Raw genomic sequence first — 11,657 nt, 5'->3', positions numbered from 1 at the left:
CCCCATCCTTTGAAAAGTGTGATGTCAGGGAGCAGTGTGGTCCTGTGGGGCATCCAATCCAGTAAAGGAGAGTGCCAGAGGACCAGGGAAGGCTTCCTAGAAGAGGTGACATAGAAATTATGTTCTGAAGGTTGAGAAGGAGTGCATGTCATTCATCATATTTGGGGGTTGGAGTTGGGGTGGAGATGTCCACCAGTGGGTCAGCTTTCCACATCAGTCTCTTTTCAAATGGAGCCCCCCTCTTCTTCCATGCAACATCAAGCAGTTCTGACCTTCCTTAGCACTTCAGCACTTCCTGGGATTCTGCTTAAGTGACCCTCTTGTTGCCATTTCATCTCTCCCTAAGCCATTCTGCATGACGGCAGCATAAACTCATTTGCCAGTAGCTGCAACTGTGACGAGACACAGCTCAGGCCCAGGAGGTCGACCATGAAGAGGACGGCAGCTGTCACTGCCAACTTCAGAAGTCTCATCCTTATAGTCTCCCTTCAGGGCAAGGCATGAATCCAGGCTGAGCCTGAGCCTCTTTTAAGACACCAAACAGCAGAGAAGGTCAAGCTAGTAGGTGGCACTGCTGGGATTTCAACTGGGGCTCTCTGGCAGCACAGCCTGTGCTCTGGATAAATCCCCAGGGGAGAGGGACCCCCTGGGTCCCAGGAGCTATCTGAAGAGCTAGGGAGTCTGGGGAAAGCCTAAATTCTCACCTTCAGGCAGCTCTCTTTTCTAAGCCCCAATTACCTCCTCACAAAAGTAGTCCCTGATAGTTACTTGATCCAGTGAAAATCCATCCCTTAAGACTACAATTCCAGAAGAGGAGCAGCCCCTGGTCAGTTTTGGCTATTGTGCTGCTTCCTGGACTTTGGTATTAATGCTCAATAATGCTGGGAATCTACACTCTTCTTGGTCTGACCCTGTAACCTGTGGACCCTGGCACCAACAGCAACCCCCTCTGCCTGCCTGGAAGCATGTCTCTTCTCTGCCAGCAGGGGAGAGAGGGGAGGAGTGACAGAGGAGGCAACTGCCACCAACAGGATTTTTTTTTCTGCCTCCTATTCCTGGTCTTCAAGGCCAGAGATCCCTTCCTTGCTTTCCTATTGTTGGGTTCTGCAAAACATCTCTGTATTTGTATGACAATTCTTATTTTTATCACACGAGTTTAAGTGTGTTATTTTTCCTTGGGACCAAAGAGAGATACCACTAGCTGTTAAAGGTACAGATTATGCAGCCTGATCACAAGCCTGAATGCTGCCTCTACCACTTTCTGATTGTTCTGGTTTTTGGGGAAGCCACTCAGCCTCTCATCTTCAGTTCCTTATCTATAAAATGGGAACAATACTAATGTTCTATGTATAGCATGTCTGTGAAGGGTTGCTTTATACAGGGAAAGCACATAGAACAGAGTCTGCTACATGCTAGGTGCTCTAAATGATGACCTCTATAATTCTTTGCCTCCTGGACACTTCTGATAGTGCAAGAGGCTCTATTAATAATTTCGCAGGGACTACAGGTATATATTTGGATGCCCCAGGCAAAATAGGCCATATGGCCACCCTATCTAAAAGTAAAAACAAAGAAAACCCTATTTTCATCTCATTTTGTCCTTCAAACAATCCTGGAGGGACACAGTAGGCAGGGACTGTTATTTTTCTCTTGGAGACAAATTTAAACCAGTAAAATTGTCCAAGGTGGGTATGGAGGGCGAGGGCCTGGGCTGGGGATGGACACATTGACCTGCATGGCTGACATGGAACTGGAAAGCTGATTCTGGCTGAAAAAGGTCAGGGTTTTGTTTCCCTTCCTATCTTCTTGATAGATGGTATGTCCTTTGAAATGTGATATCTCCAAGGTCTATAAGACTGTCACCATCCTGGGAATGTGTCACTCTGTGGGTAGGACAGTGGGAAGGGTCCTGAAGGTGGGGGCTGGAAGGCTGCCAAAATGACCCAAGCAACAAGGCGGGGGCTCAAGAGTTATAAGTGGTTGTGACAGGGCCTCGCACAGGTCTCCAGCCATGCTGTTTTTGGGGCTGTTGTTGCTGCTGACACTATTGGCTGGCAGCCGCCTGCTGTGGGGCCAGAGGAAACTCAGGGGCTTCCACCTCCCTCCTCGTGCCCCAGGCTTCCTGCACTTTCTGCAACCCAACCTCCCCATCTATCTGCTCAGCCTCACTCGGAAACTTGGGCCCATCTACAGGCTCCGCTTGGGGCTTCAGGGTGAGCGCTCACTCCCTCCTTGTCCCATAGGAGGCTAGGTGGGGTCCTGCCCTTCCTGACACCTGCTTGGGCTCCCTCCAGATGTCGTGGTGCTGAACTCCACCAGGGCCATCGAGGAAGCCATGGTCAGAAAGTGGGCAGACTTCGCTGGCAGACCCCGGGTACCATCCTGTAAGAGCTGGGGGCATTCTTGAAGGAGAAAGGGACTTGGGAGGCAGGAGAAGTTCAGGTCCTTGGCTTCTGTGGTCAGTTCTTACCATCCATCCCTGTGATTCCCATTGCAGACAAGCTGGTGTCTCACAACTATCCAGACCTGTCACTAGGGGACTACTCCCTGCTCTGGAAGGCCCAAAAGAAACTTGCCCGCTCAGCCCTGCTACTGGGTGTCCGTGAATCCTTGGAGTCCCTGCTGAAGCAGCTGACTCAGGAGTTCTGTGAGGTGAAGCTGGGCTCCTGCAGCCCAGCCCTTCCCATGGGTCAGGCTCCCCTCTCTCATAGTGCCCCTTTGCTCCCCTGCCAGCCTGTGTAGCTCCTGCTCTTCCCCCACAGCACCTCAGAGTCCAGGCCAGTGCCCCCCTGGCCATCCAGAAGGAATTTTCTTTCTTTGCCTGTAACATCATCTGCTGCCTCACTTTTGGAAAAAAGGTAAAGGTTGCCCTCCCTTCCCCTCCATCCTCCCCCTCAATCCTTCCCTGACCCTTCCTTGGTCCCAAACTGAAAGTATTCCTTCGTTTCTGGCAGGATGACGCCCTGGGACATGCCATTTATAATTGTGTTCAGGATGTCATGAAAGCTTGGAACCACTGGTCCATCCAAATTTTGGACTTGGTTCCCTTCCTCAAGGTGAGGAGGTGGAGTCCAGACATGTAGGTGGAGGCTAGAGGAATAGGCCTCCTTCTCAGCAGCTCACTCTTGCCTCCCCCTTCTACCCTTGCCCAGTTCTTCCCCAACCCAGGGGTCTGGAAGCTGAAGAAGATCATGGAAAAAAGGGACAAAATTGTAGAGCAGCAGCTGAGGCAGCACAAGGTGGGAGTGACATGAGTGGCCCAGGCTCCCTTCAGCCCAGGCCGGTGATACTACTGCCTCAGCATCACTGCTGGGTCCACCTTTGGACCTGTTGCCCCCACACATCCCTCCCCAAGCTGGGAACTCAGTCACTCCCCCACTTTCTGTAGGAGAGTTTGGTGACAGGCCAGTGGAGAGACATGATAGACTACATGCTCCAAGAGCTGGGGCGGCCGAGAGAGGACAGTGGTTCTGGACAGCTCCTTGAAGGGCACGTGCACATGGCCGTGGTGGACCTTTTCATCGGTGGCACTGAGACCACAGCGACCACCCTCTCCTGGGCTGTGGCTTTCTTGCTTCACCACCCTGAGGTGTGCGCCAGGAGTGGGCAAAAGGTTCCTTCCTGTTAGCTTGGCCAGGGTCAGAAGATCCCAGCTCCCTCTTAGTGCTGCACCCTGGTGGGGGCTACATTCAACAAAGGAACACAATTCTCAGCCGGGTATCTGGAGGGAGTGGCTGGAGGTCAGGCAGTTGTGAGTGGGCAGCAGCGGAGCTTGGTCCCTGGTCTCCAGGTTTACCCTTGCCTCACAGGTTCAGCATCGACTGCAGAAGGAGCTGGACCTCCAACTGGGGCCCGGGGCTTCAAGCTCCCAGGTCTTATATAAGGACCGAATGCGACTGCCCTTGCTCAATGCCACCATCTCAGAGGTGTTACGCCTTCGGCCTGTGGTGCCCTTGGCCTTACCCCACCGCACCATTCGGCCCAGCAGGTGAGTCCCAAGGGTTAGGGATGAGTGAGGAAGGCCTGAGCAGGGTCCTGGTCAGCCTCTAACTCCACCTTCCCTCAGCATCCTTGGCTACGACATCCCTGAGGATACAGTCATCATCCCTAACCTCCAAGGTGCCAACCTTGACGAGATGGTCTGGGAGCGGCCACAGGAGTTCTGGCCTGGTATGTCGGGGGCCGGGTGCCAGGCATGGAGGTGAAGGAGGAAATGGAGGAGGGAGAATAGGAGGTGGAGGAGGCTCATAACTGCTAAAAACCTCCCTGTCCCATCCACCTATCTGCTCACAGACCGATTCCTGAAGCCTGGCAAGAACCCTAAAGTGACATCCTTTGGCTGTGGGGCACGTGTGTGCCTAGGAGAACCGCTGGCGCGTGTGGAACTCTTCATGGTGCTGGCCCACCTGCTCCAGGCCTTCACGCTGCTGCCTGAGGGTGCCCTGCCCTCTCTGCAGCCCCAGCCCTACAGTGGTGTGAACCTCCTGATGCAGCCCTTCCAGGTGCGGCTGCAGCCCCGGGACCTGGGGGCCCCAGGGCATGACCAGTGCCAGTGATGGGGCAGGATCAGTGCCAGCCAGGTGCCTCAGTTTCTCCTTTATTGCTCCCATAGAAACCCCTCCCCCTCCCCCCTGTAAACATGATGCTGTGAGGTCACAGGCAGAGAAGGCTTCCTCTGGTGGCTGGGAGGTGAAGGCATCCCTGGCTCTTCTCTGGGTGTGACCCCTCAGTGCTCGGCAGTCATACTGGGGTGTGAGAGAGGTGGGCAGCAGCTCAGCCTCCCCCTACAGGGGACCGATAGCTTCTTGGTCTTAGCTTCATTTCCGTAAAGGGTACAGAGAACTCGAAGCCCTTCCAGTGGTACCAGCTCACTCCCTGGGAAAGTTTGTCAAGAGTCAAATCTGGATATCTCGTCTGTCCCTACCCCTGCCCCTTTAGGAAGTGATTCCCAGAGATCTATCCACTCTCCTGGTACCCTGATCCCTTCCATAGCAATCCTCAGCTGCCCAGGACTGAGGTTTAATCCTGAGCTGGCCTTTTTTACACAATAAATCATCTTATTGGGATAACTCAGCAAGGTTGACGTTATTATCCCATTTCACAGATGGGGCCCTGAGGCATAAGCAACTCTGTCACATCCCAAGCAACCAAGCCCCAGTCACTGAAGCCCTGCTGCCTCCCCAGCCTCTCACCTGGTGGTCCACTGTGCTCCCGTAGAGCCCATTGAGGTTGGCATAGTGGCAGTTCCTGTACCACCATGCCCCACGGTAGGAGACAGCGCAGGAAATGAGCAAGTTGTTGGGGTCTCGATCACGGGCCGAAAAGACACTGCCACTGTGGTAGCTCATGGAGTCCCCTGGGCAGGGCATGGGAAGGAATGGTGAGGTCACTCCTTCCCACTCCCTCTCCCAGGCCTGGGCCTGCTCTTACCTGCGGTGCCATGGTAGCCCTCCAGGTGGAGGCGGTAGTTCTCAGCAGCTGATCCTACTCGGAAGGAGTCATACTGGGCGAACACAGCCTCATCCCCAGCCCGCAGGTCCACACGCATGGAGTAATCACCAGCCTGTGTCAGGCTGTGCAGGGCCTCATTGCCTGGGGGTAGGGGTGGGTGCTTCATCAGAGACCACATGTCCACAGGGCCTTCATCCCCTCCCTAGTTCCCCAATCCCTGAGGCACTGACCCAGCCAGAACTCCCTGGAGATGTTCCCAAAGCCATGGGCATAATCCTCCCAATCTCTCCAGAAGTCTGTCTGTCCGTCCATGCGTCGCTGGAACACCTGGGAGGCAGATGGGAACAGCATTAGTCTCTGGCTTCAGGGGCAGCAGTCTCTGCCCTACACAGATCCCTGGGGTGTGAGAGAGGAGGGCAGCCACCAGCTGGCACCCACCAGCCAGCCGCCCCCATCGGTCTCCATGTCACAAAACACATTCAGGGGCCGCTCGCGATTGCCATTGAGGAAGATGGTGGTGGTTCTGGAGGTGCTGGGCCCATTCTGCATCTCCTCCCCACAGTCCCTGGGGAAGGGGATCCGCAATCCACCTGGGGAGAGGAGCGTGAGAAACCTGTCCTTTTTCCAAACCTTAGACCCTGCAGCCCACCCAGTGCAGGCCCCAGTTCTGGGTACCAGTGGTGAAGGAGGTGGATACTGGTGGTGTGAGGCTTTGGCCCCACACGGCCTGGAGCCGTGCATTATAGTAGGTAGAAGGGAAGAGGCCAAGGAGCCGGTGTGAGGTGATTCCTGAGGGGAGAAGGATCTCCTGTGGGACAGACAAGACATAGGTCAGGGGAGGGAGAGACCTTCTGAGGAAGCCAGAGCCAGCACCTCCGAATCAATCCAGGGAAAGGAGGTAGCCAATAGGGTAGGGGTGCGGGCACCTGAGTCTGTCCGCCAGGGGTATCAAAGCTGAGCAGATAGCCTGTGGGTAGGACTTGGGGCTCAGTCCAAGTGAGCAGCGCTGTTCGGGGAGTCACTTCCTTGGTTTCCAAGTCCAGGGGAGCCTTCAACCCTGGGAGGGGAAGATGGGAAGAGATAATGGGGATGAGGCCTGCCCAGCTCCTTTTCCCTTCTCCTTACCCATTTCACATACCCCAGGCTGTACCTGTGGTGAAGGTGATGCTGGCTGGGGAGGTGAAGTTGGGTCCCCGGAGGCCGCGCACAGTGGCAGTGTAGTTGGTGTGGAGTACCAGGTCGCGCAGGGGGTAGTCCATAGCACTGCCCGGGGCGGAGTCCTGCAGAGATGGGGCTGGGAATGGGGGTGGTGTCAGCTCCTGCCACTCTCTACTCTCCTACCCCCAACAATCCCATGTAGAAGGAGTCTTCAGCTCTGCTCACCCCCTGGGGCTGTGACCTGGACGTTGTATTTGTCCACGGGGTTCTGGGGGGGCTTCCAGTGCAGCAGAGTGGATCCCTCAGTCAAGTTCAGTGCACGCAGCTCAGTGGGGCCATCAGGAACTGGGAGAGGGGAGGGGCTCAGAGGGGTCTCCACCACTGTCCCTACTCCTAACCTTCCCGAACTCACTGGCTACTCCCTTGTCCACAGTCAGAGCTCCAGTGCCTCCCCTCCCTTCCCCTTGGGTTCCTTCCAGGCTCCTGCCCACACCCTCATTTTCTCTCCCTCCACCTGCTGCGTTGGCCCAGTCCCTCTCACCAGTGGTGAGGAAGCCTGTGAGAGGCTCACTCTCCTCAAAGCCTCGGACAGAGACCACTGTCACCTCGTAGCGAGCACCTGGGATCAGCCCCTGAATTTTCTGGGTCTGGGCCCGGCCATCCACCTGCACACTCTGCGGCTCCCCTGAAAACATATTGGGGGCTAGGAGGTTACCCAGGGAACTCCATAGCAACTGGGGGTGGACAGAGGGCAGGGGCAGGAGAGATGAGAGAGCAGATGAGGACATGGTCAGAAAAGCGTTACCTCCATCTGCCAGCTGGTAGGAAACTTTGAAGCTGTCCACCCTGGATGGTGGTGGCACCCAGCTGACCATGGCTGAGGTCTCCCCAATTTCGCTGAATTGGAGGTCACGTGGACTCTCCAGAACTGAGGATGGGAGCAAAGGATGATGGTGAGGGCAGGGGCAGGGAGGTTCCCTCCCTTTCTCCTGGGCCTCCTGGCTCCAGAAGTGCCCACCACACCTTTTCTTAGGAATGGAAATTGCTCTCAAGAATCCTCCATGCCTCCTACGCACTCCCCAGCCTCCCTCTGGCTGAGGTACCAGGTCCATTTTAGTGGGTGCCTTACTTGGGCTGAGGGTCCGGGCAGTGCCTTGGATGCTGTCAGCCTTGTGAGGCCCTCGTAGCCCATAGAGAGTAAGGCTGTACAGGGTCCCAGGGCGCAGGTCTCGGAGCACTGCTGAGCGCCTCGTCCCAGGCACCATCAGCTCCCGTTGCAGCAGAGGACGTGGACGTGGCTCCAGGGTGCTTGGTGATGGAACCCCAAAGCGGAGTAGGAAGGAATCAAAGGCTCCAAGTGGGGCCTCCCAGTTGAGCCGTAGCGAACTGGTGGTCACATCAGTCACTGACAGATGAGACAGGCGGGGCCCTGGGTCTCCTGGGGTCAGACCAGCAGGAGGAGGCCCTGGGAGGAACAGATGGGAAAGAAAGGTTGGAGACAGATACACACCAGCCCAGTGGCCTTCTGCCACTGCCCTGGCATATTTCTCTGACAACAGTAGAGCTGGTAAAGGACTCCTTTAGTGGCTGCGGGTAGGAGCAGAGCAAAGAGCTACCCTAGAGTCCATTGGCGTGCCTTCTCCTGGGCACCACTTCAAGCTCTCAAGTGATCCCCATATCTGGGGGCCCCCTTACCCGGTTCAACCCAGGCCTGGCCCACCTGTGGTGCCCTCTGTGGAGATGGGCCCTCGACGCATCCCTTCATGGAGACCATAGAGGGAGAACTGGTAAGAGGTGTTGGGCTCCAGGCCTGAGATGAGGACCTTGTTCTGATCACCATCCACAAGCAGGGCCTGGGGCTGCCCATCTGTGTCCAGATACTGGACCACAAAGGAGTCAAAGGGGCCCTGGACCACACTCCACGACAGGCGCAGTGAGTCTGGGGTTGCCTCGGTCACAGCCAGCACCCCCAGCTTCGGTGCTTCAGAGGGCTCAGGGGCTTCTGGGGCTGGTGTGTCCTCTTCTGGGGCTGTGGGGGTGGGGAGCCCAGAGAAGAAGTTAAGTGGAAGTGCCACGGGGCTCTGCTTTTTCCATCTTGCTGGCCCAAGGCCGGGGTGGGGACTTTGTAGTTCTGATTAGGCTATCAGGTAGAGAGAAGAGAGGGGCTAAGTTCTTCTAGGACTTTCCATCTCTTAAATCTGACTTATTCCTGACATACCTGAGGCTTGTTCCCTGATTGGAAAGCTGCTGTGACCTCATCCTCTTTCCAGGTATCCTGTGCTGTGTCTGGATCAAGGACGTATTTTCCCTTTCCCTACCCAATCCCATCCAGCCTCTCCTCTAGATGTCTGCACAGGCTCCACCCTGAACTGACTGCCTGGCAATCATGGGGCTTGGGGCTTGGGACACATGGTATTCTTTCTGAGAACAGCTGAGGGTGGGCTGGGCTGTGATAGGCCAGTCACACCAGCTGCCTCTAACCTGGCAGACCTGATGTGGATGTCAGTGACCTCTGGAAGAGGAGCCTGCCCCACAAATGCAGCCACATCTATTGGCTTCTGTGTCCCTCATTTGTTGTGTTTCCCAGTGATTTTCCATTTGAGGAAATGCTCCTGCCTCATCCATGGCAGGAAAGTTTGCCCCAGTCTGGAGGTTAACAGATACCCCAACAGAGTAGTGGGGGGAAGCCACATGATGGAGCAAAAACTGGGGTCAGCGAGTAAGGGAACCACCACCAAGACCTTTCCTTCTCGCCTGTCCTGGCTCCGCTTTTGTCTAACTCTGTAATCAATGGCAGCCTGACTTAGTGGCAAACTTTCCTTTTCCTTGGGCCCTGGTCAAGGCTCCCTCTCCTGGCCTGTCCACTCCTGTCAGTCTTTAGCACAAAGGTGCAAGGAAGCTACCTGCTAGTGCCAAGCAGGACAGCCTTAGGCCTCACCTGTCATTCCCAGGACGGAGACTGGGCCCAGGCGCTTTCCTCCAACTAGTCCATAGAGCAGAAACTTGTATTTCCTGCCAGGTTTCAGGCCCTCTATGGTGACTTCAAGCTGGTCTGCGGCCACAGGCACTGCCTGGGACTGCCCATTGGTGTCCTTATACTGGACTAGGAAGGAGTCAAAGGGGCCCTGGGCCACAGTCCAGGACAGGCGCAGGGAGTCTGAGGTCTCCTCAGTCACTGCTAGTTCCCCTAGGTGCGGTGGGGGCTGCCGGGTTTTCTCCAGGGGAGCTGTGGAGAGCATAAGGGAGAATCCTCATTAAGACCTGCCTGACCCCAAGCCCTGGCAACTCCTGGGAGGTATAAGGGTCTTGGAAAGGTCCCCAGGTGGTCTCTGGGACAGCCACCTAAGGATGAATAGGCCTGCTCTGCAGGATGAGGGATAGCAGCCCTGTCCTCCCTCTGGAGGCCACTGCCCACCCCCCTTCCCATCTCTGCTCCCTCCCTGCTGTGTTCAAGGGGACAGTAAACATAAAGATCATCTCACCAGAGAAGGGTGGTACAGAGGGGGACCTTAATTTCCTCTGACCTCTAGCCTCTGAGCAGGGCTGTGGTCAGAGCTGAGAGACTCTCAGAGGATGTCTGGATTGTCAGACACCCCCATGTGGGAGACCTGGGTTGGGCAGCCAGGCAGCTCACAGCTTCTATCACTGCTCAGCCTTATCTCCTGCCATGGCCATCAGCCTGAACCATCCCCCCACCTGCTTCCCCAGTCCCAAACTAATCCTACTGGACCAGGGCAGCTGGGGTAGGGCAGAGCTGGAAGAACAAAGAACAGAGAAAAGGAAACTCTCCCATATGGGGATGGCTGTTGATAGAGATCAGAGGAACCCATATGTAGTCTCCAAGTGAGAGTTTGGGGTAAAGAAAAATGGAATCTGGTTGGGCACAGTGGCACATGCCTATAAGCCCAGCAGCTCAGGAGGCTGAGGCAAGAGGATCGTGAATTCAAAGCCAGCCTCAGCAATAGCGAGGCACTAAGCAACTCAGTGAGACCCTGTCTCTAAATAAAATACAAAATAGTGCTGGAGATGTGGCTCAATGGTTGAGTGCCCCTGAGTTCAATCCCCAGTACCCCCCCCCAAAAAAAAATAATAATGGAGTGTGGGGCCCCAAGCCCTGACTGGCTGGCCAGGATGACTCATGGTCCTGGGAGTGGGTAAGGGTCAGTGACCCACTCCACCCTTTTCTCAGGGGGCTGAGTCATGGGCTCAAGGATACCAGATTTTTCCAGTCTTTCTTCAGCCAAGCCCTCCCTTACTTTCCACCTCTTGCCTCAGGGTTGGGATGGAAGAAGAAGGATGGGCAAACTGAGTGCCAGTGGGGATTATTCATCACCATCACGCAGGTGAGGAAGCCAATGTCCATGGCCACATGGCTGGAGAGGGCTGAAGTTGGAATCTGAACACAGGTCGGCCCAAAGCCTACTTCTTAGTCCTTCAGCAGCAGTTTATGAATGAAGGTAATAGTGCATGTGAAATGCTCACAATTGTGTTTAACACACAGTAGGGACTTTCTTTTGGTGTTATGGTTGCTATGCCCAGGCTGAAGAGAGAATATATTTCCTGGGAAGGCTATGCTGTCAACTCTGGGCTCTCAAATAAGAGGCAGCTCTGGAAAGGGCAGGAGGCAGGGCCAGGGGCTTGCTTACCTGTGGTGCCATCAGCAGAGAGGGGGCCCAGCCGCTTCCTGCCTGCCAGGCCATACAGCAGGAACTTGTATTTCCTATTTGGCTCTAGGCTGGGGATGGTGACCTTACGCTGGTCTGCGGCCACAGGAACCACCTGGGGCTGCCCATCCCTGTCCTTGTACTGGATCACAAAGGAGTCAAATTCACCTTCAGGGACCGTCCATGAGAGGCCCATGGAGTCAGGGGTCACATCTGTCACTGTCAGCTCTCCCAGGCGGGGAGAGGGTTTCTTGTCTGGGACTGGAAAAGAGAGGGAGCTGTATGGAGAGTGATGGCCACAGAGATGGAAGCAGAGAGACTGCTGTGTGTGTGTGTGTGTGCTATGCTCTATGGTTATGGAGGACATGAGGGAACAAATGGACA

General features: G+C 55.4%; 2 protein-coding genes across 4 annotated transcripts in view; one reads left to right on the top strand and one right to left on the bottom strand.

Moving 5' to 3' along the window:
- Positions 1–2,011: 2,011 nt before the first annotated feature.
- On the top strand, positions 2,012–4,556 carry Cyp21a2 (cytochrome P450 family 21 subfamily A member 2). Its single transcript, XM_076859538.1, has 10 exons — positions 2,012–2,213; positions 2,295–2,384; positions 2,498–2,652; positions 2,763–2,858; positions 2,955–3,056; positions 3,153–3,239; positions 3,389–3,589; positions 3,810–3,988; positions 4,067–4,170; positions 4,294–4,556. The coding sequence occupies exons 1-10, from the start codon at positions 2,012–2,014 to the stop codon at positions 4,554–4,556; spliced, it is 1,479 nt and encodes a 492-aa protein (XP_076715653.1).
- Positions 4,557–4,584: 28 nt separating this feature from the next.
- Positions 4,585–11,657, bottom strand: part of Tnxb (tenascin XB) — a 57,053-nt gene continuing 49,980 nt past the window's right edge. For all 3 annotated transcript variants that reach the window (XM_076858899.1, XM_076858900.1, XM_076858901.1), the window contains 15 exons: positions 11,256–11,534; positions 9,548–9,835; positions 8,330–8,638; positions 7,739–8,074; positions 7,415–7,537; positions 7,151–7,294; positions 6,835–6,954; positions 6,602–6,745; positions 6,378–6,508; positions 6,127–6,259; positions 5,890–6,041; positions 5,682–5,778; positions 5,431–5,592; positions 5,193–5,356; positions 4,585–4,875 (listed from right to left, as the gene is read on the bottom strand). In XM_076858899.1, the coding sequence (XP_076715014.1) occupies positions 4,774–4,875; positions 5,193–5,356; positions 5,431–5,592; positions 5,682–5,778; positions 5,890–6,041; positions 6,127–6,259; positions 6,378–6,508; positions 6,602–6,745; positions 6,835–6,954; positions 7,151–7,294; positions 7,415–7,537; positions 7,739–8,074; positions 8,330–8,638; positions 9,548–9,835; positions 11,256–11,534 (2,684 nt within the window). In that variant the 3' untranslated portion in view covers positions 4,585–4,773. The remainder of the gene's footprint in view (positions 4,876–5,192; positions 5,357–5,430; positions 5,593–5,681; positions 5,779–5,889; positions 6,042–6,126; positions 6,260–6,377; positions 6,509–6,601; positions 6,746–6,834; positions 6,955–7,150; positions 7,295–7,414; positions 7,538–7,738; positions 8,075–8,329; positions 8,639–9,547; positions 9,836–11,255; positions 11,535–11,657) is intronic.

Source organism: Callospermophilus lateralis, chromosome 6 (assembly GCF_048772815.1).
Source record: "Callospermophilus lateralis isolate mCalLat2 chromosome 6, mCalLat2.hap1, whole genome shotgun sequence".
NCBI classification, from domain to species: domain Eukaryota; kingdom Metazoa; phylum Chordata; class Mammalia; order Rodentia; family Sciuridae; genus Callospermophilus; species Callospermophilus lateralis.
The sequence above is the reverse complement of the archived record's forward strand: the minus strand, read 5'-3'. Positions and strand labels throughout refer to the sequence as shown.